At 41.3% G+C, this 26,821-nt stretch overlaps 1 protein-coding gene across 2 annotated transcripts; it reads right to left on the reverse strand.

Annotated features, from left to right (window-relative positions):
* On the reverse strand, positions 1 to 26,821 carry P4HA2 (prolyl 4-hydroxylase subunit alpha 2). 2 transcript variants are annotated; one of them, XM_077786702.1, is made up of 17 exons: positions 26,660 to 26,758; positions 25,209 to 25,311; positions 19,710 to 19,802; positions 17,912 to 18,008; positions 16,591 to 16,742; positions 15,007 to 15,144; positions 13,907 to 14,146; positions 12,022 to 12,233; positions 11,082 to 11,258; positions 7,542 to 7,612; positions 7,213 to 7,312; positions 6,219 to 6,272; positions 3,816 to 3,875; positions 3,689 to 3,754; positions 1,530 to 1,598; positions 1,007 to 1,103; positions 1 to 232 (listed from the first exon to the last, which is right to left on the reverse strand). In XM_077786702.1, exons 3-17 carry the CDS (start codon positions 19,789 to 19,791, stop codon positions 162 to 164), a joined length of 1,686 nt encoding a protein of 561 aa, XP_077642828.1. In that variant the 5' UTR covers positions 19,792 to 19,802; positions 25,209 to 25,311; positions 26,660 to 26,758; the 3' UTR covers positions 1 to 161. The 2 variants fall into 2 exon arrangements, with proteins under 2 accessions (XP_077642828.1, XP_077642827.1); XM_077786701.1 differs by lacking the exons at positions 1 to 232; positions 1,007 to 1,103; positions 1,530 to 1,598; positions 3,816 to 3,875; positions 26,660 to 26,758 and adding an exon at positions 26,785 to 26,821 and having other exon boundaries at positions 1,611 to 3,754.

Here is a 26,821-nt window from a genome sequence, read left to right on the forward strand (position 1 = left end):
TGTGTACAATGCCATTTACTTTCTTTCACAGGTGTTACATTTTATTCTTTTGTAGTAAAGTGCCAGGACTCTTGGAGAAAAAGATGGATCATTTCTTAGAAATGAACTGGAACAAACAGTAGAAAAGGAGACAGAAACAAAGGTCTGCAGCACAGTGGAATTCAGTCAACCTCTGTTCTCCCACAAGGCCTTAAGAATTCATTTCCTCTTTCATGAAACCATTTGTTTGAAACTGTGGAAACAGGGAACTGGAATTAGTTATCACCATGTGCCCAGTGTGGGTATCATCACAACCTAGATGGATACTTTAGGTAAAATCTCTGCCTGGGGATCCATGCTTATACTTCTCTACTCGCCCAAGGGAAAACACAGAGAGATGCAAAAGGCTGGGGAAGAAAGGATCTTCCTCAATGCACAATTCTGGAGCCAACACTAACAGAGCAGTGTATTCTGGGGCTTGTATCACTGACAGCCAGCATGCTCTGGCACTCCAGGGGCATACCTTGGAGGCCAGGGGATACAGGTATGGGAATGGATGATATGAAGCTTGATAAGCTTTCTGCAGGAAGCAGAAATTCCTAATGCCCAGACACTCCCATTTACCTTATAAGGAGCTCTCATCCTTTTGCAGCTCAAAATTATAGGCAGATGACCTGATTCTAGCCAAATAATAATTCAAGTCATTCTGATACTGATACATTACACAAACCCCATGACAGTCTCATACTTTATGCTGCCATTGACACAAACTCACTAGAAAAGCTACAATGCAACTGCTTAATATTTCATGAGATCAATGGCAGGAAATTTCATTATGACCAAATGACTCCAGTAATTGAAGGAACACCCAGGTAATTATTACCAGTAATAATTACCTGGGTGTTCCTTCAACTACTGGAGTTAACGTTAATGTTAACGTTAATGCTTTCATAAGAGATCAGTATATCCCCAGCTTTAGATACATGAGCCTTCCTTGAGAATTTGTTTCCAAAGAAGTATTACTTACCCCATTTACACCCTACTAGTACTGGACAAGCTGCATGTCTTGTTCTATAATCCCCCTCACCACTTCTGAAGAGATTGTACCAAAATACTGCTGTTCCCTAAAAAGTGAAATCAGATCTGGGTTAGTCATATCCCAGTCAATATAACCAGGTTAAAGTAAGGGGAGGGGAATGCCTATGGATTCAGCTGCAGGCAGCTGGAAGCACTTTAACAGGTCTCTATCAACAGCACATGAAAAACTCTTAGTCCTGTTCTAGCACAGCCATGTTCACTCAGAGCACAGAGGAATTCTACTGAACACCAGTTTACTTTGTTAAAAATAGCTGTACAGAGAAACTGTTCACACATTACCAACAAAGGGTACCTTTGTTGGTAATGTGTGAACAAAAGGCATCTGCCTTTTACTCTGCAAGATCACTATAACTGCAATGAACTGCACTTGTCATGTCAACTGACTTTTACAGGGACTGTGCTAAGGGAGAGACAGTGGAGAAAGAAGGAATAAAACCAAACACAAACTTTACCTTCTTGGGCCATATTGCTGCCCCAAAATCTGGGAAAACTGTAGCTCCTCCAGCTTCTACATCACTCATCTGGCAAAACAAAGTCCACAAACTGTACATTTACAAGGTTTTTATACAATCCCACAAACTATAAGTGTCCCAAGGCCTGATATTTCCACTTGCATCTCTACAGGCAGCACTGATGAGGTGGGTGCACTTAACCAGCACATACTGCAGAAGAATCAGTACCTGCTGTTGAAGCATTTTATTTCAGCTGAAGGCTTTTCTCCAAATTATGTATCTCTAGATATGTATTTCCTAGATTATGTATCCTCTACTTTAAATAGTCACTAGAAATTGTGTACCTGCAACATTAATAAGCTAATTACTCTAGAAGGAGAAGACTTCAGAGTAAGCTGGTTTCAAGAATTTCATTCCAGTTTATGATCCAATTAGGAAAACAAGTGTCTGTTAAACCACGTATTTCCTCGTAAATTGAAAACATGCCTTTGGAACTCATTTTCTTATTTTATTTTATGCATCTTGGTCAACCACTTCAAAAACTACACAAACTATTAGAAAGCCTCTCTTTCTGCACTGTTTCTGTGCTGTTCACCAACATTCTTATGCAATTTCAAGTGCTTTTGGCAGCTCAAGCTTCAACAGCTACAGCTATGTGACTCTAAACAAAACCACGTATCTTTATGCTTTGCCCTACTACACTGGAATGAATTTAACCCTATTGTATTCATCAGTAACAATGGATTTATTGTAAATTCTAGACTTGACTCAAACCCCAACAAAGTTTCCAGAAAAACACCCATTAAAAATAGAACATCTTGCCACTGAATTCAGTAAGCTTTGGGTCAGATTCTAATTAAAAGAAACAGATTAGCAAGATCCAACTCTCACCAGGTTTAAAAACTACTATTAATACACTCCCCAGGTCCCCACAATCCCTACTGTAACTTGGATTTCTGTTTAAAGCAGATGTTATTACCACTCTGGTAATAAAATAAAAGGGCATCAGATGCCACAGGTGCACCGGTTTTTGCCCCTTCCAACTAGAAAGCGTGTACATGCATGCAGCCTTGCAAGTTAACACACGTGTCTTAGCCACACAACTACTCTTTTTAGCAAGGCTGGTGGTACATGTATGATGCATTATGCGTTCTACATAGACAAACAAGGGCAGAGTGCCTTTGACCATGTACAACTGGCAGAGAAGATGTGTATTGTTCCTTCTAAATCAAAGCTCATCCAAAATTCTGAGAAGCAAACAAAATAAAGAATGATTCAATTTAAAGTTAAGATTTTTTTGCAGCAGAGTATTTCACAGCTACCCACCTTACTCCAATTCTTGTTTTGAAGACTATATCCCTCCCCACCATATCAAGTTGAAAGTGCTTCTGGTTCTGTTTTGAGCTGCATTTCACTCTCAAAATATGATGTCTGCCAAAATTTAAAAGTCTGTGATAAAATATTTAAGCTGTATCACTAAAATCTTTAACACAAGATATAGTGGGTACAGGTTGACAGATAGTGTCAGAAGACTATTGTGAAAACAAGGCCATTATTCGCAGTGGCAGCTATGTTTAGGATTCCAGTGTACATGGTCTGTGGGCTGTATAATGCATGCAACTAATGAATCTTTCAAATCAGCACTTGTAACCTAGTTGCACCAAGTTTATCAGATCTGCCTGCCTTCATTTGTTGAAGTGGCAGCTGTGCTGAGCAACTGAGCAACTCTGGCTTTGCCACACAGCCAAGGAAGAGGATCACAGACCACAACATCACGTGCTGTCAAACAGTGGTGGAAAAATATGTGTCTCATATTAAGTGGTTGATAGTCAAGTTCTCCAAAAGCATACCACATGAGTGCCCCACATATTTCCCTCTAAGAAATAAGCCAAAGTCTCCTGTCCTCCATGGAATCTAATTAAGTAAAAGATTCCATAGAGTGACCAAAAGGAGAAAAGGGGTCTTATATTCAAATTTCCTGCTGACATTAAATACCACCAAAATTCTATCAATTCGGATGGGACAGCACCTGATGCTTGCAGAAATAATGAAATCCCTACTGCCAGATGCCAGGAAATCTCTACAAATAACCAACTGCACAAGCTGTAAAAAGATGCTGCTAAAGTTACACTCAATGCATAAAGGATCATCATACTTACATAGTTTAAAAAAGTGGCCACACGATTTCCAGTCCCTAACCGCTTGAAAGCATCTGGCTCATCTTTCTATAAAATTAAATGAGAATAACTGCAAATTTCAAGCTCCCAGACAGACAGAGGTACTTACATAGTTAAGAAACGTCGCTAGCCTATTTCCTTCCGTTTTGAGTGTGCTGTCAAAGGGTCGCTGCAACAGACAACAACTTTAACCCAGGTTCCAAACAGGCTTTCACCAGAGCTACGTACGTGCAGCTCCGCAGAGATCCTCAAGCCCAATTTAAAGAGTTGGAATAGAAAGGGGACAAATGACAGAGGGCAACATTAAAGCCATCACAAGTTGCAGCCAGGGTGCACAGCTGCATGCACAGAGCACTTGGATGCAACAAGGAGAAGTTGCACTGAACAAGTCTGAAGGGAGAAGAGAAGCGATGTTTTCAGGGACTGTGGCACAGATGTTATCCAAGTAAGGTCAACAACAGGCCATTATTGTTCTGGGCACTAATCCAAAGTCAACAACTGACATGAATACAAAAAAATAATCTTCAGTGGGCTTTAGATAACAGATTCTTGTAAATGTAGCAACTCAAAGAAATATTGTCATGAGAGGAGCAAATGCATGTTTTGACAGCAGATAAAGCTACAGTTTCAGGTGGTTGCTTGTCTAGGACTAAAGACCACATCAAAAAGATCAAATTGTCTTTAGTCTGTAAAAAACACTGAGTCTCATTTTTTGAAGTTGAGATCACACTGGTGCCAGTGTAGAAGTAAAACAATACCAGTGTATTACCTTCAGAAAAATGAAATCAGAAGTTTATTTACATTGTTAATAGGAAGCCATTCAAGCCAGGAGACATCAAGCTGCATTTTTTACATACAAAAGCAGTAATGTTCAAGATTTAAAGAAAATAATAAATCAGTATTGAAAAAGGCATACAGCAGGGAAAACCACAGGGACCATGTCTAAGATGTTGTGGTTCAATCTGCTTGAAGCATGTTTTAATAAACAAGTGGTCTTTCCTGAAATGTGTCCATAAAAACCCCAACACTTGCATATGCAAATCCAATCCAGAAAAAGCCAACATAAGAACACAGATACAGAAAATTCCATGGTTACTGCCACTGCTGTGAAGCCCAGGTCCAACTATGAATTTCTGAACTTCCACAGCAAAAATCTAACTTTAACAACCAAAATAAAATCTCCAAGTTGTAACAGGCAGCTCCTGAGATACCGCTATTTGAGAACTGCAAGGGAATAAAAAGCTTCAAGGCTGATCAGAAGCTAGGGAGACACAGCAGCACCTGTATTTCAACACTAACCCACAGAGAGCCTGCAGGACCAGACCAAAACTGTGGCAACCTCTGAAACTGCCTTGCCTCAGCTGACAAATGCATCCAGGGTGTTATGTTCCAAGTGGAGCTCTGCTCCAGCTCCTAATCCAAAAGTAAAGTCCACAGTGGCCAATTTGATGCCTGCAGTCCTTAAGTTCAAAGGCTTTGAAGAGAATTTAAGAACATTTACTCAACTCAGGAAACTAAGCAGACTTGGAAGTTAAAAGGAAAATTTGCAGAATGGGCCAAAGCTAATGAATACAAGCTTCCATAGTGTTAAGACTTGGAATTTTTTTATTTTTTAAACAGTGCTAAGTTGGAAGGCTTTAATTCTGCACTCAATGATTGGGTTGTATACTCTGGCTGCAGCAATCCCTCCTACCAGGTAAAACCATTGGGACAATCTGAATTACGCCAGATCCCACTGAAATACCACAGAAACCAAGGTATCACATGGATTTTATATTTGAAGTTACCAGTTACCACAGCTCTTCTGTATGTTTAGCACATCCATGAACTTATTGAGGGTTGTTATTAAGAATCTGCTTTTATTTTCTCCCTACAGCAAACCAGAGCTGTTCTTTGCCAGGCAGAGCCCTCTAGTGCCTCATGAAGACCCAGCACTACCACCTGTACATCCAACCTGTGCTGGAGCACTGCCCTCAAAACCAACGCAGGGAACTCTTTTCAGCCACTCTCAGGGGTCTGCCAGAAGGGCTATACAACCCACAAGGATTTCCATAATGCTGACTTTTCAGGAGGAAGGGTACCTCCTCCTCAGTCAGCTCCTGTAAAATGCTTTAAAGGCACCCAGCAAAGAAGGTTTGGACAACATCACTGAACTCACAAGCCTAATGGAACAAGGCAGACTCATAACCCAGGGCTAGCAGATCTCAGTTTACAAATAAAACAATGCAAAGAGCACATTCAAGTGCTGCATGACTCTTTTAGTGTCTCTACTGTGTAAGGAATCGAGGTCCCAAAGTAAGCAGGGAGATTTCTTCACTATTCTCTTGAACTTTCAGCATCAGAGAAGGCAGTGCAAAGGCTTTTCAGAATTCATAATCCATCCATGCAACAGGGCTACATACTAAATGCTCTACCAGAAAACATCTGTTTCTCTCAGGTTCACCTGTTCTCTCAGATCAAACTGTTCCCTCCTCCCCACCCCACTAAGAAATAATTGCAAGTGTGATCTTACCCTAGAAAAATCAAAGTGTGGCTCGTACTGCCCTCCCATTCCATAGTTGGCAACCTATAGCATGGAAGAAGGAAGCACATAAATACATATTGAACTGCAACTGACTGCTGCAGAATAGCACTTGCTCTCAGAAATCCAAAGCATGCTCTGAGAAACAGCACTTTGTGGCAAGATGATTATCTATAGTACACTTATTTTTAGATTGCCGGAACTGAGGTACACAGATGAGAAACAACTTGAGTGCTTTTTCCCTTTTGTAGTTTGAGCGTTTGCACTTATCATTACAACAGCCTGTTTAACATTCAGCAGCAATAGTTTCACCACATTCTTGCCTCCTTCCTCTGAAGGAACGGCAGATGAAAGAGTGCAACTCCCTGTGAGTTCAGCCTAGGGGACAGAACTGGACTCTGTGCCCCTCGTGTATGATCTGTTACATACAAATGCCTTGCCAGTTTCACAGAAAATTAACTTAAAAGCACCTCTTTACTTACTTTGTAATCACATAACATGCTTTAGTTACTCTGAGGCTGTACTTAATGCGTCTCCCAGATCACTACACAATTACCTGATTTGTATAGATAGCCTGTAATCGAGAGTATTTCAATCAAGCTCTGAAACAGGAATTCAAGGAGCATGGAGGAAGAGAAACAGTGAATGGACTAACATACAGCTATTCTGGCAGTGCTGTACTACAGGCACTTTTTTTTCCCAACAGTCATCCAAAGATCAGAATTCATATGAGACTATAGCAAAAGATACTCGGGTCTTAGAAACATTGAACTAGGACAGAGAATAAGCTTTTGCAGACTTGAAAAATAAGTAGCAGGCATTTCCCTCAGAACAAACTGGTAAATCTCAGATTCCTGCAAGAAGTTCTTATACTGCTTTGGTATCTCCACCCTTCTCTGCCTGGCACACACAGGGAGAATATCTGTCTGCACCAGACCACCCTAACCAGCAGCTAATTCCACCAGGATGAAGCCAGTGCACCAACCTGCAAGAGCTCAGCTGTTTTCACTGTTAACCCTGTGATGTGCTGCATTCGCTGATTCACCTTGGCCACAACAGGATCATCATCTTCCTCCAACCAAGAGCTAAGGGAAGGATAGCAACACATTATTTTACAGTACCGATCACCACATCACATTTTTCAAGGCAGAAGGATTCTTCTGCCCTTTGTCAGATGGCCAAAAGAGCCATTTTCCATGCATTTGTTGGGGAAGTTTTGGTTACATGCAAAGCAGTTCAAGTTTTCAGACATAATAGGTAGCAAACAGCTGTTAAGCACAAAAACCCTTAAAGCTCAGCCTTCTCTCTGCTTACCTCTTGGATACCCTGTAGCTAGCCACTGTAAGGACACCGGTTTTGGGATCACGTACTGTGGCTCGTGCCAGCTGTGCCAAAAAAAAACCCAAGGGGGAAGAAACACATCAGCTACAGAATAGAAATTTCTCACATCTTACCAAAAGCAACACCTGATTTGTCTGAGTTCAGTAACGCACTCGATGAGCCTAGAACCATATTCTTCAACCTAGAATATGACCTGATTTCATGCTAAAACACATGCAGAAACACAACTACAATCCATCACCTGCATTTGATCCTGGAAAAAGAGTCTGATGGACTGCACAAGCCATGATATTGATTAAATCCGTTAGTTGCTTGCTGAACAGGTTTTGAAGGCACTTTTTTTAAACAGCTGGAGTCAATATTAGCAAGAGGCAACAACAACAAAAGTTAACAACATACCAAGTCCAGGTTCCTGGCAAAGAGAATTGGATAGTCCATGAATTTAATCAGCCTGCTCCTCATGAGGACTAAAAACCCAACCTCATTCTCAGATGTAAAATAACAAGTGAAAACTTTTACAGAACAAGTTACAAATTATGGGATAAGCAAATCCCCAGTAGTAGAAAACTCCCCAAAGACAAGTCTCAACATTTCCATGCTCAAGTTTTCCAGCTGAAAGATGCCTGGAACATTGAGTTCTGAGACATTATTAGATGATGAAGGTAACTCTGCAGAAGCACAGCACACCTACACATTTAAACAGTGAGTATCATCACATTTAGGCCATTTGACCAGATCTGTAGGGGAAAAAAAATGGAACTTGGCAAAACTGATAAGGTTTGCTGTGGTGTCAGTGTCACAGATGACTGCTAACAATACACCAGCTCACTTTGGTTTCATTCTTGCAGCTGAGAACAAGAACTGGGACACTCTTTCCTTTGACTGTAAACTCAGACCACATTTAAATTTAACTCCTGCCAACCACACACACTCTAAATCATACCTCTTTTCTTCCACTTAATTATAGGTCATGGAAGGCCTTTTTATTTGCATCTTCTTCAGAGAATGCAGTCATTTTTTCCTTCATTTTTCCTCAAATAAATCTCCAGCCAGCTTTACACTCCATGTCAGCTGTCTTGTCCCTACACAAGAGTTCTTGGCACAGCTGTTGCTGTAATTCTGACTCACTGTTATTTTGTTCCAGATTTCGCCTGTATAAATTACAACAGAAGAGCCAGACTGACTGAATGTTGTTCTTCACTGGTACAGTGAAGCATAGCTTTGGGGAGATATATTTTGCTTCCCAGACTTTTCATTCTGCTGCCATTTTCAAGCTTGTGTATGCTTGCTTGATTTCTGCACCTAGAATATGATCTAAATAAATCAGAACTCAAATAAACCTGACTGCTTTGATATTATTTCCTATCTGCTGATAGGCAGGTTTCTTCATTTAAGATACACAATCTACATCTCAGTTGGTATTAGCAACTGATAAATGTGAGGCTTCCTCTCTCAGGGTGGAGAAATCAGCCTTGTAAGAGGCATTTACTTTCAAAAATCCTAATACCCTTCATTGCTCAGAAGCTTCACTGTTTCAGAGCCTGTTTAGTTCAGCAAGCTCTCCACTGTTATTTCCTTCTGAAATTCTGCACTGCTGAAACCCTGTAGCATGAGTTCATATATTCCTGCCTTCCCACTTCATGCCATATTCTTGCTTGTTCAGACTTGCAGGTAACTTTAAGAATTTTGGGAATATGGTTCTCATACTATGATGAAGGACGTCTCTTAATGCTATCCACAACAATAGAACTAAGAATTTTCTTGACCCTCCCCAGCCAGACCTGATGGATTGCCTGAAAAGCTGGATCTACTTTTTGGAAGTGGAATAACAGTGATTGCATTTTGCAAAACAAGCATAAAAAGCAACTCAACTGCAGCTACTCCCAATCACATACAGATGTTCTTTCTCCACAAAAAGTATTGGCAAGTGTAAACTGCAGATAATGTTGAAGTGCTTGGACTCAAAAGCAAAAAGTTCTTGCAAATGCATTTTAGAATAAACAAAGTGGTCACCTTTCTAAGCCTAAAATAAAATAACACTTCACAGCTCTGTCTGAAAGCTTTCATGATTCCTAACTAAAATTTCCAGGCTAAAATTAAGCTGTATTTATTAAGGACCATCTCACCACAGTACTTGCATTCTTTCAGCAGTATGGCAGAATTTGAAGTTTTCCCTGCATATGAGCTATATGTAGGTTCAGAAAAAAACAACTCTAAGAAAGTGAGTTATTGTTTTTTTAAAATTGACAATTTTCATCTGAATCTTAAGGCTATAATATTTACCTACTCTTCTAGGGACTGACTGCAGTTCTACATAGATTACATGAAAAATTCCTCTAACATTAGTAATATATGCAAAATTCAGATATCAGGCATTAAGACTTCCCATAAAACTTTGAATAAAAAGGAAGAACCAAAAAAAAGCTGTCTTTAGACAGTGCTTTATTTGATAAAACAGATTAAGTGATATGCTCTATGTGAATACTTCCATTTTATCTGAAGCTCTTGAAGTTTTCTACTATGATGTAATAGGAAAAATTCTCCATTTAAGGAGGTGAGATTCCTCACTGAGGCAGGAGTGTTCAGCCAACACTTCCCTAGCTGGCTGGTAGTCATAGAAGACCAGCTTCACAAACATCCCAAATTCTTAGTGATCTTGGGAAGCATCAGTTTCTCAATCTGTTTCTAACTATTTATGCTTACATTTAGAAATACTTACAGAACAGTCAGTCTTCACTGGAATTTTAGTACCATATTTCATAGTGGTAGCCTGAAGAGTGTTAAAATGAACCATTTCTCTATAAGCAAAGATTTGTTCAGTTTTACATTCTGCTCAGACATGACAGTAAAACTAAGGGGGCGTCTACTACTATCACACTGCCATACTACTTTTTGCCAGAAAGGTGACAGGCAGGAAATTCCACCTCCAGAAAAAACAGATAATTACTAGCTTTGCATGAGGTAGCTGCTTTTTTTATTGTGTGCAGAGTCACCAGAATTCATACCATGAGTAACAAGAAACATCTATGGTTTAGAACAGAAGCAGTGGATTCCAGGATACACAAACAAAAAAAACCTAACCCCTAGGTATTATTCTAACACAACTTACATTTTTTTCTTTCCACTTCTCTTGAGATTTGGGATTTTTAAATTTCATTTAAGTTTGGCTCCAGTTCAAAAGGCAGATTCAAGACATATTGCACACCTACTCCTATAATTTTAAGTCAGCCATTTATCTTCTGAAATCTAGTTTCTAATTTCTTAAAGCTTTCCAAGCCATTTACTGAGAACTTTGCATAACTAAGTGCAACAATGCATAAATACCTTTGGGAGACTGGGCTTTATGGTCCTACATCACCAGGCAGTTTCAAAATCATTCCCTTTAGGCTCACAGCTGCAGTGTATCATCTGTAGTATGAAACCAGATCTTCAAATCCTTTGCTTAGTCCTTGCTAATAGAGACTGAAGAATGGAATTAGCAGTTATTAGTGAGATTGAAAAAGGGAAACTTACCCTTGGCTTAGCTAGCTGTTTAATTTTCTCAATTTCTTCATCAGACATGACGTCATAGTATCGCACAATATGAGGACTGTCCCATTCATCTTCCTCTTTAAAGGGAGCTATGAGCAGGTGAGGGTTTCTGTTTCCATCATGGTACCTACAAAACAGCCTTTTTTGTCTTCGAGGTGTCTGAAACAAAATGCCAAACAACAAAGCATTCTTTGCTCAAACACTTTTCCTGAATGTCAAACAGGCAAGACAGGCAGATGAGCTTCATTCCACACACATTGTAAAAACCATCAGGTGACCAGAAGATACAAGAGGTGAACAAGAGTGATTCTGCAATTTACTGCAACTAAAAACAAGATATCCTGTTCCAAATACCACTGAGCAGCATCTGAAACACTAACTTTAAGGGAATTAAATCATAATAGGTTACAGATTAAGAACTACAACAAGCAGTGAACTGTACAAAAAAGCCTGGTTCTTATAATTAAGACTATAAAGATGAAATATATTGGTTCTTTTCCCTGGACTAAGAATTGAAGCCATGTTTGTTGAGAGGTACTAGAAATCACTTGGTCAAAATAGTCCCCCCAGAAGAGCATGTCTAAGATGCAAAAGGGAAGGAATAATGTGATTCCCTGAGTGTGGTAAAGTGTAATCAGCTCTCAAGAGAAAAAGCATCCTTTTGTGCCTGCAGAGCTGAATTTGAAAAAGCTGAGTAGACAGACTGAGGAGAATCAATTTTCAACAACCCTTAAGAGGTACAGCTAAGAGTTGTTTGTGCATAGCAGCTAAAGATTGAGAAGAAGGTACAAATCTCAGCCTGGACAGAATCAAACTTAAATTTTCATTAAGAAAAAAGCTACAGAGAAGGAAAAACATAACACGTCCCACCAAGCTTGACCACCCTTATGCAAAGGCAGCATAGTCAGGAAATTCTTCTTACCATTTTCACCCCTTCACCTCGGCAAAGAGCCTCATAGATATCACGCTCTGGCAAGTAGTCAAGAGGCCTCTCATAGGCTCCACTTTGCACCACAGCTTCTGTGCTTGTCACAGTCTTGTTTATTGAATTTTCTTTCTCCTTCTCCTCCCTTTCCTTCTCCAGCAGCTTCTCGAAGTACCGCAGATTACTGCCTGCTCTCTCATGAGTGCTGTCTTCATGGGGAGAAAAACAGATTTTTTCAAACCCAGGAACTCTTAGTAAAACAAGTCCCTGTATCAAGACAGCAACAATTTTTCCCTTCCTAAAGCATTACCAGGCAAACAAAGGCATTGGCTTCAGTCTGCACTGAAAATCCACACTAGGAAGCTTCTGTCTTCACAAAGGAGAGTTGCACTCAGGATACAAAAGAATCCTTTCTGGAAGAACCCATCATAAAACTTGTATTCCAGGTAAAAGAATACAAGTTTTTGTTCTTCACCTTCCTCCTTTTCTCTTAACCTTTCTGGCCAGTTCTACCCAAGATGAGCAGATCACCAGAGCTCATGAGCAGAGACCAAGGTAGTCTATTTGCTGTACCCCTCCTTTCCACCATGCTCCTCATCCACACTGCACAAGCACACTTTAACCAAGTACTGTGGTGGAGTCCAGCCACAGCCTTCAAGCCCAAAGACTTCTCTCAGGTTGGGAAGCTCTGAACCCCTCTACAGCATCCATCTGTAGCTCTAACAGAGTTACATGGGAGGGAGCCTGGATCACTAGCATCTTTGCACATACTAGTGATTTATTAATGATGTTGGTAAGAATCAATAATCATCATCAATGGACCTTTACCCCAGATAACTAAGAAGGAACAATTCCTTGTTCATCTGCATTTCTGGATGCTACTACCTACAACAGATTCTTTCCCTTCTGACCTTCCCAACTTTACTGTGTTTATCTCATGGAGCCAATCCAAAAGCTCACTCCAGTCACCACTCATTAGAGAACAGGGTAATAGTGGCATATAGGGAAGCTGAGCCCAGAGCAGAGGAAGCTGCTGAATGGACTGCCAGCTGTGTTCCAGTGTTTGCTGCTGATATGGATTTGCATTCTGCTATCAGAGCTAAACCCCTAGAGCTAGATTATATGCATATTCATATTCTTGTAAATTTTAATTTAAGAATTCTAGTTCTGCAGAAATTAGACTAGTAAGTATTTTTCAATAGGAAGGTTTCACCCACACAGGATGCTGCTAATATCTAAACTAACAACACAGCTCATTAAAAAACCCATCAAATACCTAACACAGGTAATGTTAACTCTAAATGAAGAGGACAGACCTTTCCACTGCACGAAGTAGGCAAAGCTGGGTAGGACACTTATTTGCTTACTCAAGGGAAAACTAAAAACAGTTCAGAAATAAAAGGAGGCTTTAAGAAATTCAATTTGTTCTGAATAATCAGAAATAAATACTGCAAGATCTCAAGCTAAGTATTACAGCATCCATGAGTACCTGCAACAAGAAATAAAGAGGTATACATAAAGTCAGTAGGACTTATAGAAGGTGCAGCACTGCCTAGTCTGTGGTAATCTTGATTTCCATTTGAGACAAGCAAGGCTTTAACCACTGCCAAACACAGCATCTCAGTACACTCCAGCGATGCACACAGGCAGTGAGTGCAGTCAGACACACTGGGGCCTTGGGTAACAACAGCATGGACCATAAGACAGCTTGTTAAAGATACTTCATGTATAAATAGACTTTTTTCCAGGGCCCACACTTATTATAAGTGATCTGTCAGGATATCCCTCCCAGTCAGCTCACCAGTGTGGATGGGCCACAACTGCTCTCAGCTCTGCTGCTGACAGCACTTCCCAGCTAAAGTAACGTGGTCTTTGTTCTTACCGAGGGATATCAGCCGCCTGGTGAGCTCCATTGCTCTGTGCAAATCCCCAAACTGGAAAACAGCATAGCTGAGATAATCTAGGATCTCTACTTTGCTGACTGTTGTATCCTCCCCCTCATCATGCTGTTTTAAGGCCTGCTCCATCCAGAGCACCGTGTGATAATAGTCCCCATCGTTGTAGGCTGTCTTCCCCATGCCAAAGCAGTCACCAACTGTCAGGGAGGATCTGTATTTTGTTCCTAAAACCAAAAAGATAACTTTCAGCAATCCACACAAGCACCTTTGCCTTAAATATATGGGACACACCAAGAAGTATCTGTAAATACACACTTTTATCATTGAAAAATGTTTCTAAGAAACAATGCTTTGACAGTATTTTAAATTCAGTACTAAAGTGAACACCATCAGAACTAAAGAGTAAACTACCTTAATTTTATTCTAATTCATTCTTTTGGGAACAAAGAGAAGTTAACAGAAGTTACAGTAGTAAGCTATTGAGTTTTCTGTTGTAGACAAAGGAAGAGCAGAATAACATTGTAAAACATTTCACCTAACCTACAGGTTAACACTTAGATGATCACAGAAGCCTGACTACATGCACAGCCAGCTCATTTCTCTTTACTATAGATCTGTAATTGTGCATAAGGAAGCTGATGTTGATTTAAACAAACTGGGTGTCCAGTTTGTTTAAATCAACCTCAGCTTGCTTATGCACAATTGCATTGATTTCCAGTTGCTCCAGCTCAGAAGATGCACATATAAGCTTAAAATTTACTCAATTATTAATGGCTAGTAATATTTACAACAGATAAAAACATTGTGTCAGCTCATCTACCCGCACACCAGTTAAGCTTATTCAGTTTGTAAACACCATGTTAGTAGTCACCGCATTGTACTTCTGTTTTGGTAGGTGCCTCATAAGCAGCAAATGTTCATCAGGACCCAGCTAATAATCAAACATCCCAGTACCTCTTGAAATTTTCTGAAACATCTGTGACAAAAACAGGCAATCCTCATTTTATAAAGGACTTTTGGAGAGAGATTGAGGATGTTACCACTTCCTTCCTGTTAAAAGCTGAGGAGACCTTGGTGCACTTACCTGGCAAGTTCCCTCTAGAGAGGGTTTCAGGATCCAGTTTATAGGTGTCCTGCAGGCGCATCAGAGCCTTCGCCGCTCCGGTCTCATCTTCTTCAGTTGGAAAAAACTGACGTTGGATTGTAAGGTTTGCAATAAAGCCTTTGCAGTGAAAGGAAAGATGTTACTTCCAGATCTTAAATAAGTATCAGTACAAACTGACACAGAAGAGGAAACATCTGATCTGGCTTGAGAATTGAGTTTCAAATAACCCAGATTTAAAGCCTCTTATTAAGGCTCAAAAGTTATAAACACATTGCTTTCTGTCCCGTTTCCAGAAATATGGCTCAGGAGTAAAAAATAAAGAATAAACAGCTAAATTCAATTTTCTTGTGCCACAAAATTACTGATGTACAATGTGACTCTAATGATCTTCATTGTCCTGTAATGTCTTTCTGACATGAAAACTTAACAGCTTTCATCAAATGTCCTGCAATACCCATAGAGACCGCTGATTTCAGATGTACTGGTCAATGACCTCCAGCTCGGCAGTCCAACCTCTAAAGCCACAAGAGCTTTTCAAGTCTGAGTTCCAGAGACAGAGAACCTGATCCAGGATCATCTCACTAGCACAGGGCCTTACTCAGTGAGAGAATTGAACCTGACAAGTAAACCAGGTGATATTCAGAAATAAAATTAAATGCATTAGGTAAATATATCAGGGTTACACAGCAGGTTGGTTGGGCAGAAGAGGAAGCCATCAACTGAAGGAAAACAGCCCAACCATTTCCAATCACACAGCAAGCCAAACTGGAAAAAGCCTTTAGAAAAAGAATTAGTGACAGACATATCCAATAGACTTGAGTATTTTATTTCCATTTAGGATAACTATTCCAAAAGGCAATAAAAGGCTTGTCTGGAAAAAACTTTCAGGTACCTAAACTTTAGCATATACAGAGTAGAAAGGGAAACCATGTGGTGTTCTGCCTGAAAAACATAACCACCTCTTCCTCACTTTCCAAGAGTCTAGTAAAAATAAACCTCCACTTAAAAAAGGTATGCAAGCAAATTCAGGCAGACACTCAAAAAAATTATGCAAACCCAAGGATTAGTACTGGAAATATTTGATTTAGAAGGATAGGTTTAGAGATAGCAATCATATTATCCTGGTTCTGAAAGACTAAAGCATCTGCCAACGCTAATGCTGGGGCTGATACGAGTATCCCTATCAGTTCAATATGGAGCTCATTTGGATTCTTAATCTTATTCTCTGATCAACATGGTCAAAAACCAGTGATCATCAAGAAAAGCAACACACTGGGAAAGCAGATGAAGCAGTTCATATACAAGAGAACATAACACTCAGCAGTTACCAGCACAGCTTTAAGCATACCCCATTCTCTCTTTTTCCCCAAATAAAACAGTTTGATTCTTGACTAAGATGTGTTTCAGTTGCAAGTTTCACTCACTTGGGTAATCAGTACATACAAGGCAAGTCCTCAGCTGATTTTTAAACAAACTTGGCAATAATATTTAAACCACAGCCAAGCTTGTGGTTTTCCAGAACACAAGGCTGCCTCCCAACAGCAGTCCCCTGGAACTCCTTACCATTTGTTGTATCCTGAAGAACCAGGTTTTCCAATTCCAGCCAGTCAGTATTCAAACGCTTCACAAGTTTGTATGCATTTACAGGGTGTGCCAGGTACCCTTCTGGATCAGAGGCTGATTTGCTGGTCAGTATATCCATTTTTTCAGCCCAGCTGGAATGAGAAGTGTGCACATGATTTAAGAAGGAAGATGTGCATTCATAAATTGTTCTCAGGCATTTATGAATGCACATTTTCCTTCTTAAATCACTCAAATTACACATCTAGATCAAATTACTGCTGTTTTTACTGTCAAAACTGGCTTTCAATCTTTCAAGTTCACAAGGATAGAGGTTTTTAATTACAATAATCTTTCAAAGGGAAAATATTTCCCTGCTTAGTAGTTTAAACCCCTCTTCAGCAGGCATGCATCTCAGTTGTAATGAGCCTTAAAAATACCAGTTTATTCATAGATTGAACAGATTTTCTCTTAACCAATACTTGAAGAGAATATTGCTTTGCCTCCAAAGGGCAGCTTTTCAAGAGAAGAATAGTTTGTGTATATGTGACCAGAATTCCTACTATTCCACTACTCCATAGCTCTATTTGCATCCTACCCTCCCAAAGGAGGGTCAGATTGACACATACAGCCTCAGAAGTTGTTTGGAGAGCATAATTCCTTCTAGAGGCACTTGGCTCTTCCAAACCTGGAAGTCACATTGCCTATCCTCTTGTCGCACCCTAATATATATTGCTTTTGGCTAGAGAAGAATTAACCTCTTCCTAGTGACACAAAGTGTCAGCTGTCAGCAAGAGCCGTTGAAGTGATCCCAGGAAGCAGGACAGAGATGTACTGCAGCCATGCTGGCACCTGAAGAGAATAAGGCAGGAGAACTGTGCCTGAGGGCAACACCAACACAGGAAGGAACCCAGAGATTTGGTAAATGCCACTGGCACACTTGGCTCTGGTAAGCAGGGCTGATGGCATGAAACAGGCAGCACAGAGCAGTGCACAACAGAGGCATTCAGCTCTCATGACAAGACTCCTGATATGACTCTGATGTATCCTCTTTACAGGAGTCCCGTGATGGTACAAGGACAGGCCAAGCAGGGAGATCCCACTAGAGCACCATTTCTAAAGGAGCAAATTCTAAGTGACATCTGAAGCAGGGACCCGTGTAGGTTAATAGGAATAAATGAAACCAAGTACCTATCCTCTACCTGTGATTTTCTACTGAGGAAATACCAACAAGATTTAGCATGAGAGAGTGGTGACAAAGGTGGGGTGTGATTGAACTCAAATGAGCCATTTTATCACCCTTCATTACACAAATCTCCCCTACCTTTTAATCTGAGAGAGCTTTTTCTCTTCTGCTCGGATATATTCCTGTAAAGACTGTACCAAGTCCTTCTCTGCATAAATCAGGTCTGTCATTTGACCTAAAAACAGTAGGAGCAAATATTTATCAGACCTAAAAAAGTAACAATTCCCAAGTGCACAGAAGACAAACCTTAAATGCTCCAGGGCTATTAAAACCATAACAACAGACAAATTAAGAGTATGCACTTCAATGCCTGTAAACCACAAAAGCTTTAGACACATAAGTCCGGCATTCAAAGGCTTCAAGAGGCTTTTAAAGACCCAGCTTCAACAGTTCATGTAGCTTTGCTCTGACTCTTCCTCTGCCTCTGAATTACTTTTAGTATCACAAGAGCAAGCAAGACAACTAAAAGAAAGGTTTGACACTCATACAGCTATGGAGAAAAAGCAACAAAAGATCCAAAGGTTTGCCAAAGCATCTGTTCTACATATGGACACAGATTAGGTCACACTAACAAATTACTAGTGTAATCACTAGTATAATTTAAAGTTACAGCTTTACAATACAGGTAACCATGGAAACAGCCTAACATTACCCAGAGAGGAATTTTAGACTAATGTTCATAGAGTCACACACACACTCTCCAGATTAGCATTAGTGGAAATTGCTAACATATCAGTCCTAATTGCTATGACAAACTTGGCTTTTCAAAGCCCAAACTGAAAGAACATTATTAGATTCATAAATGCAACCACAGCTCCCGCATTCCAAAGTAATTATGAATGAGGCATGATTAACCAGATAGAAAGCAGCAGGATATGCTATTTTCAGAATTAGAAAAGATTCAGAAATAGGTAAGTGTAAAGAGAAGATGATCCTTCATGGAAGCTTCGAATAAAATGCTACTTAAGTTAGAAAAATCAGAAGCAAACAATACACATGTAGTTAAATACTGTTCAGCCAGCCACAGGGCATGTGAGGCACTTGGCAGGAGGACTCTGTCTGAGCAGTTCCACACAGTGGTGCAGAACAACCCACCAGGAGCTCTGAGCTTTGCCACTCACAAACAGCTCCACTGACTCAAAGGTCATTCTGGAGAACAGCCAGTGGCAGTTAATCAGCCTCTAATGCCCTTATGGAGGGGAGTCCCCAAACTGCTCAACAGGAAAATGTTAGACCACTTAACAGCAGAAAATTCAGTTTGTGCTTATTTGAAGCTCTACTACAATCATACATGGTTGTATCCTATTAGAACACAGGAACTAAATTGTCATAAAAATAAAATTATTTTACAGATTTATTACAATGCAAATTCTTTAGGATTTACTCAGGCCTAGCAAAACACACAATGTAGGGGAGTTACTGATTTTTCCTTCTGACATCTAACTTCAGCTTTTTGAGAGGACAGGAGATTTCAGGTGCTGTGGGGAAAAAAAAAACCTTCACATATTTACCACTTAAATTATTTTCACAATTAGCACTTAAATTATTTTCACAACTCAAATTCAGGACTAAGCTTTTTAGCGTAAGGCGGTATGCTCTGTTCAAGATGACAACAGATGCATGAATCTCAATAGAACATAGACCCCATCTTATTTTACTGACAGAGGCCCCAGAGAAACTTGAATCACGCTGGTCAGTGTTCCAAGTCAACCAACTGCAAACAAATTGCACTGCTGCTGCAGAAGAGCAGCTTTTCCTAATAGAGACAGTGTTGGCCAGGGCCACATGAAGAAAACCATATGCTTCAGATGATAACTAACAGTTCTAGCAATCACAATAACGACATCACAACATCATGCATTGGTTCTTTCCACACCTATGGAGGTAAAGAACTCTGCCTCTGTGCTCCAGATCAGGAAAACACAAGGCAAGAACATAAACTGCAGCCAGGGTTTCATCTTCCAGATACCTGTAAAAAATTAAAAGGAAAAGGATGAATAAAAATAACTTATTTGTGAGAAACAAGCCAAAGCATTAATCTTCATTCATTTTAACCTCATGAAAATTATTTAGACTCTCTGCATTTTCATTAGTAAAGCTTGAAAAAACTCTCCTTCAATCATAAGAGCTGTTATTTACCAGTATCAAATGCTATCTTGCATAGTCTTTGGGATTTACATGGAAGACACTGGAAAGCCCACATGAGAAAAGTAAGGGAAACAATATATATATTGTCCACTGAGACAGTGAAAACAAGCTCTCTTGCAAGAGCAGTTCAGTACCTTCCATGTCAGACATAACTAGAGCTGGAAAATATGAGACACACAAATTATATTCCAATAATAATAATAAAAGTCTAAATTAAATGGGTTTATAGCATTCTATAAAACTCAGTTATTTAAAAACGGTCTAGAAACACAAATAGTGACAAAGCCAAATAGAGAAATAGAACATTTTGTAGTGTAGAAGTGGCAGCAATGGTTGGAAAAGTTAGAAGTGAAATTTCCAGCTCTGCTTATTCAAGATGCATTATCTCAGCATATTGGCCTCTGGGCACAGCCCTTATAACTTCTGTATTTAAAGGCTGTGCCAGTTTAGAAACCCAGCTCTAGAGATGGATGTTGAAAGCAGATTGTTCCACTTCCAAGAGCACAGCCTGAGGGGTATGGGAGGAAAGCCAGTCTGAGCAGATGGGGCCAAGTGAAGCAAGGGATGCAAGGGGCATACAGGAGAGCCTCCTGGAAGACCTGATGACCAGAACACCTTCTCAGGGCATTAGTGAGGAGCACTGCACTGGGATCAGCCTACAGCTCACTCCAGAGCTGCCTGCCCAGCAAGCAGGAAGAGCCACCAGTGCCAGCCTCATGTAGGAGCACTGCTGCTCAAACATGCAGCTCTTGGCACACCCTTGCCCAATGTCAAAAGGGAGGTGACAACTCTTCACCTCAGTTCAGAAAGCAGTCATTACTTTTTCCCACTCAATGTACCTGGGAAAACTGGTAGCTCAAAATTACCACGTGTGACCCATTAACTCCAAGTAAAGTAAAAATTAATCTATTTGGGGGCAAAATGGAATCAAACTGAGAAAGGGGAATGGAAGGGAAAAATGAAAGAAAAATACATGGAGTGTCCTGAAATTTGAAGCAATGTAGTAAATAGGAGGGAATCAAGATAACTCTGCAATAACTCTAACTTGTTGCCTTGGGCTCCACACATCTGCCTCCAAAAGATTAAATATCCACAAGGCAAAAGATAAAAAAATGGATATTTATTTATTTTAAGCCCACAGGACAACTGAAACTCTCACCCTCAGCTGGGCTCACCAGCGCCACAAAGAATCAAAGTCCAAATACATCATCAGTGACACCACCACCACTAAAAATATTAGTAATAGCTCTGTCCTCTGTTGTGTAGTATCACATAGCAATATTATTATTTTAATTATTCTTTTGATTGCTTTACAAGACTACACAAGGAATCAGAATAATTTATCACAACAGTTTGCAAGCATGAGTAAGCAGGAAAATGTCTCACAGTATCATAAAAAGTCTTCTCCTTTCCCTCTTCTGTTTCTCACCCTCCTGCAAACCACATATTCCCAAACTGCTTGTTTAAGTTAGTTAAGAACTAGTTACACGGGTAATCTGAGAAATGAATAAAGCTGAGTGAATAGTGCCATGCAGAGGTCTGCCAATATTACAAGCCACAGTAAGTGATGTAGCAGAAAGCCCAGAAAGTCAAGTGTACTTGGGAAGCACATTAATTTGGATATATTAAGCCTCATCTGTCCATCTGAATAGTCAGCCATCATTTAATGGAGTGTTTTTTTGGATGCACAACATAAAGCCTGGGAGAACAATTACAAGTGACTATTCCAGCTAAAACAACACAACTTTACACTCTCCTGCACCTCCTCACCATGTTCTCTCATGGCTGAGGAAATCTGCCAAGAAGTACTACAGCTACCAGCTTGTCTTTATAGCAGACCTGCAACAGTTTTACCACCCTACTCAGTTGTACTTGAGTCAATAAACAGAGACCTCAGTAAAAAGAGAAAGCAGCTCTTGCTCAAACAAGCAGGACACCTGGCCACAGGGTTGGCAGATTGTTTGTACATTCTTTTCACAGTTGTTACTAGGAAAACCAGCACAAATAATGAATTACAGGAGGCTGAATAACCACAGTCTTGGCTGGCAGGAGCGTGTGTGCACAGCAACACGTACATGTGCCCACTCCAGCTGAAAGGAGGGCAAGAGGAGCAGAAGGTGCACAAGCAGCTCATGCCTCAATAATGGAGACAAATGTTTGTAAAGGCAGTGTGTTTTACTCAAACAGAAATGCCAAACAACAAGCCTTTGTAGCACAAATACTGCCTATATTTCTGTGGGGGTTTTTTTTGGGTTTTTTTTTTTTTGGGTTTTGGGGCTTTTTTTTTCTTTGTTTCTTTACAGTGTAAGACCTCAGTGAATCATTGCTCCTATGGAAAGAGTTCTGTCAGGCTCAGAGAACACTGGCAGAAGGAAAAGAGCTCTAGACAAAATACACAAGGATGGAATTTTTCTCCACAGGTTACACTGAATTCTTTATTAAATAAGCTTTCTGAAAACCTCATAATCGACAAGATATAAAAATAGAGACCTGACTTAAAGGGAAGTTGCTTGCACATCTACCATGGTTCTCAGTTTCTCATTCACTCTGAATTGCATATCCAGTCACAGGGAACATAGGCCAGCTCCTAGCCAAAAGGGAGGACTATTTTTCAGGTCAGAAGAGGAAACAAATACCTATTACATCCAGTGCCTTTAGGACTCAACTTCTGATCAAACTAATATGCTACAGCCTCCTTTATTCACCATAGTACAAGAGAACTCCACTTGCCTGACAGCCTAACTAAAAACAGGGACATAAAAAGCAAGTCCTTCATCCAGCTCCAAATTTGCATAGACTTCTCATGCAGGAAAATTAAATTAAGTGGAACCAATACAAGACCAGTCTGTACAACATAAAGAATACAAGTCATACCCTTTATTGTGGTGAATTAGACCAAAGTGTTACTTGTACTCATATGTGAACATTTTTTGATTGCATGAACTCCAGAAAAAAAAAAAAACAAACACCCTTCCACTCCTCAATTAAAGGCGACAGCACTCCAGCTGCTGTGGGGCTTCTTTAGGGGAGGTGGGGAACTGGGGCGCAATCTAACTGCTCCACGCAAAGTCACCTCTTTTTCCAAGGACTAGATAGGGGAAATTTTTTTCAGAGCACATAGCAATGGTTTCTTCTATGTCCTTAAGGCAGAGTACTGCTCTCTGGTTTGATTCCATGCTTACAGACCCAGAATTTGCTGCAGAGGAATAAAACTTGTGAGGCAAAGTATTATAACCAGATACTGCCAGCATGTGATTAAGATACCATTTCTCTGAGCTACTGGAATACAACATACAAGCTGATGACACAAGTAAGGGTTACAGCCTGTCTCCTCTTCTGTGCTTGTCTGTGCTGTTAAAGACACCTGGGAAATCACTCTGAAAGCAGCTGCTTCCATATGTATCTACATTTAAGTATCATGGCAAAACCCAACAAGCAAATCACTAATTGAAGATCACCTCAGGCCACTGATGAGCTCTTGGTGCACACACAGTTGAGGCTCTGAAGTTTGGTCCATCCTCAAACAGCAATTTGAGGTTGGACTATTGGATGAGACAGGTCTGTTTGGGGCTCCTCCAAATGCCACTGTTTTCCACCCTATCTTCTTGCTTGCAGACACCAAGGAGTACTGAACTGGTGCTGCAGATGGCTTCATCCCTTTCCCCTCCACAAACAATGGAGCTTGAAAAGAAGGCATTAAGCTGCTATCAGTACTGATGGCTCTAAAGAAGGTTAATGATATCTAAGTGGGCAATGGTATAAACCAAAAACCTGCAAGGCTGCTTACTTATTAAGAGCCAAAAGACAGGGTTAATCAAGATGATGCCAAGAAGGAGCCTCTCTCAATACCAACCAAGAAAGGCAGCCATAAAACCATCCACTTGTAGCAGTATTTCAAGTCTCGCAGATTCAGCCAGAACATGATAGCAGCTTTAAAACTTCTTAATTATTAAAGTCTAAGGAAAGAAAACCTACACCATTGTCTGAAGACTGAAACAAGTAATTCAGAGCTGAAATTATCCACATGAACTCAGATGCACCAGTGTTCAACCCAGCCTCTTCCTCCAGAGCACATCGGTTTTACTGCTTGAGCAGCTTAAGCCAACATCATCTTTCTTTACAAAGCATTTTAATACACATCTCAAACAAATTATAATTACCTAGCAAGAACATCAATATGATTGCCTTGTGTTTCTCAAGGCAAGCCAAAAGAAAATGAGGAAAAGCTGTTTATTTCCAAGCATTAACAAGGATACAGCACAACCACGCAAAACTGCTGGCATTTCCTTTAACATAGAATTCATTATAACCACCTTAGAAGCCATAATCATCTTGATTAGCTCCCAATAATTTTTTTAAGCCATAACAAAGAATGCATCTTCAACACTCCAGTAGAGAACAAAACTGATTCAAGTCTAAGGCACAGCAAATCCACCTGAATCTTACTCTCTAAGCTCTGACTTTATAAAGCAGCCTGGAGTCAAATCCCAGTGTTGGTAAAGAAAAAAAGACTCTGGGCTTTTTCCACTACAGCTTCTTTTTTTAGCATTAATATTTAGACTGCATTTTACTCTGCAAAGGCCATAACTTTAGTATAGCATCATACTTAACACAACTTGATATAAGTTATCATTTGCTCATATAAAGCATTAAAAGTATCTTCCTGTTCAGAAATAAGAGAGGTTCTTTTTGTATTAAAAGGTCTTCTGTTCTTTCAATTCAATTTAATTAAAATCAGGCATTATCTCAGAGGTTATTATCTCAGGGGTTGATTCTATTCTAACATCACCCTAGAACATGCCCCCTTCCACACTCCACGTCCTACTATCTCTGACATATAGAAAACCATGCACAAAAATCAGAACTAGTCATAGGAAAAATATCTATGTTTACAGCTTGCTTCTTTGGAAGCTTGCCAATGCACACAGCATGGAAATTATAAACAGATTGGATTCCTGACTTAAACCTCCAGTGAAAAATTTCTTATGCTAACTGGTAAACCCTGCTCCCTCTGCTGTTACTCCCTTAGAAGTATGTAATTCCTGCACTGCTTCCCAAAGTATGATTAGTCACATTAAAAAAAATGAATCTCAAGAAATTACGGCATTAGCAAGAAGCCACGTTGTCTGTTAGTGTCACAGCAGGGCCAATTTACCAATGCAGCATAACATTCTGCTTGTGAAATGTGAATGGCAGTTATTGATTGCTATATATATTCGCAACATACCTGTGGGATTATTGCCAAGTCGTTAATGCCAGAAAGATGAAGTATTACCCTGGTAAAGATGATCACAGAAGCCTTTCAGCTCCACTCCACCCTCACAGAGCACCTACAAAATGAAACAGTAAGAGATTTTGTTACAAAAATGTCTGCTAGCAGGAGACATTTTTGTAACAAAATTCCCCTAGACTAGGGGAACACTAGTACTGAGAAAGAGGGATGATTATTGGCTGGAAACACCAAACATCACAAAGTCAGACAGTCCTAAAAATAGCCTTTATTTACATATCCTCTCTCCTCCTTGCTTCCAGGTTACAAGGACATTCTCTGCTTCCTGAAATAAAATTACTCCTGTCTGTTCAAAGACATGTTTTGCTATCCTGTGATATGCCAAGCTGCTGTGCCCCAGCTGAGCTCTGCTAACACTTAGGCAATGCTTTCAGTTTTAACCAGCTGCTGTCCCCTGCCTTTGCACAGCCTCTTCCACCGAGGCTTCTTCGGTGGCAGCATCGCACAGGTCACACGCAGCTGCCTGAGCTCTCCTGGCTTGTCCCCAGCTCAGCTGCACAACTGTGTAGGGACAGGCTTTTTCTGGAAAACAAAGCTCAGAGTAAAATAAAATGAGACGTGAGCAGAACAAGTGGGGCTTGAACACCACTACGAAGCCTAAGCCATCGCTTGCTCCGTGCTGAGCCTATGGCAGGCAGGGAACACGCACAGCCAGTTAAGGCAGCTGGCAAAGTCAGCCGGCAGGCATTTACCCGGGAACGCCAGTCTTATCAAACCCAAACAGCGCGGAGAAAGGCAACAAGCTCTTCACTGCTTCTGCGATGACACCTCTAACAGCTTGCAAAGACGCGTGATGTTTTGCGATACCGCCGTCCCCCAGAGCCCGGCCCGCGGGCACCGCCGACCCCAGCAGCGGGGCGAGGATGGCGGACGGGGATCGAACCGCGGAGCGCCAGGGCTGAGCCCCCGCAGCGCCCGGAGCCGCCGGCAGCGGGACCCCCGCGGGCCCCGGCGGCTGCGGGCACAGCGGGCTGCGGGCACAGCGGGCTGCGGGCACAGCGGGCTGCGCCGGCCGTACCTGTGCCCTCAGCCCAGCCTTGCTCCCTCAGCGCGGCTCCAGCTGTACCTGTGCCCTCAGCTCTGCCCCGCTCCCTCAGCGCGGCTCCGGCCGTACCTGTGCCCTCAGCTCTGCCCCGCTCCCTCAGCGCGGCTCCAGCTGTACCTGTGCTCTCAGCCGTGTCCCCACGCTCAGAGCGGGCTCCGGCCGTACCTGTGCCTCCACCTCGGCACAGGCTCCGGCCGTACCTGTGCCCTCAGCCGTGTCCCCACCCTCAGAGCGGGCTCCAGCCGTACCTGTGCTCTCAGCCGTGTCCCCACCCTCAGCGCGGCTCCGGCCGTACCTGTGCCCTCAGCCGTGACCCGCTCCCTCAGCGCGGCTCCGGCCGTACCTGTGCCCTCAGCCCAGCCCCGCTCCCTCGGCGCTCCCTCCGGCTGTACCCGTGCCTCCACCCCAGCACAGGCTCCGGCCGCCCTGCGCCCTCGGCCGTGCCCCGCTCGCCCCAGCCCCGCTCACGCTCCGGCCGCCGCTCCCGCCGCCCGTTCTAGAAGCG

The sequence above is a fragment of the Lonchura striata genome, chromosome 15 (genome assembly GCF_046129695.1).
Source record: "Lonchura striata isolate bLonStr1 chromosome 15, bLonStr1.mat, whole genome shotgun sequence".
Classification (NCBI taxonomy): Eukaryota; Metazoa; Chordata; class Aves; order Passeriformes; family Estrildidae; genus Lonchura; species Lonchura striata.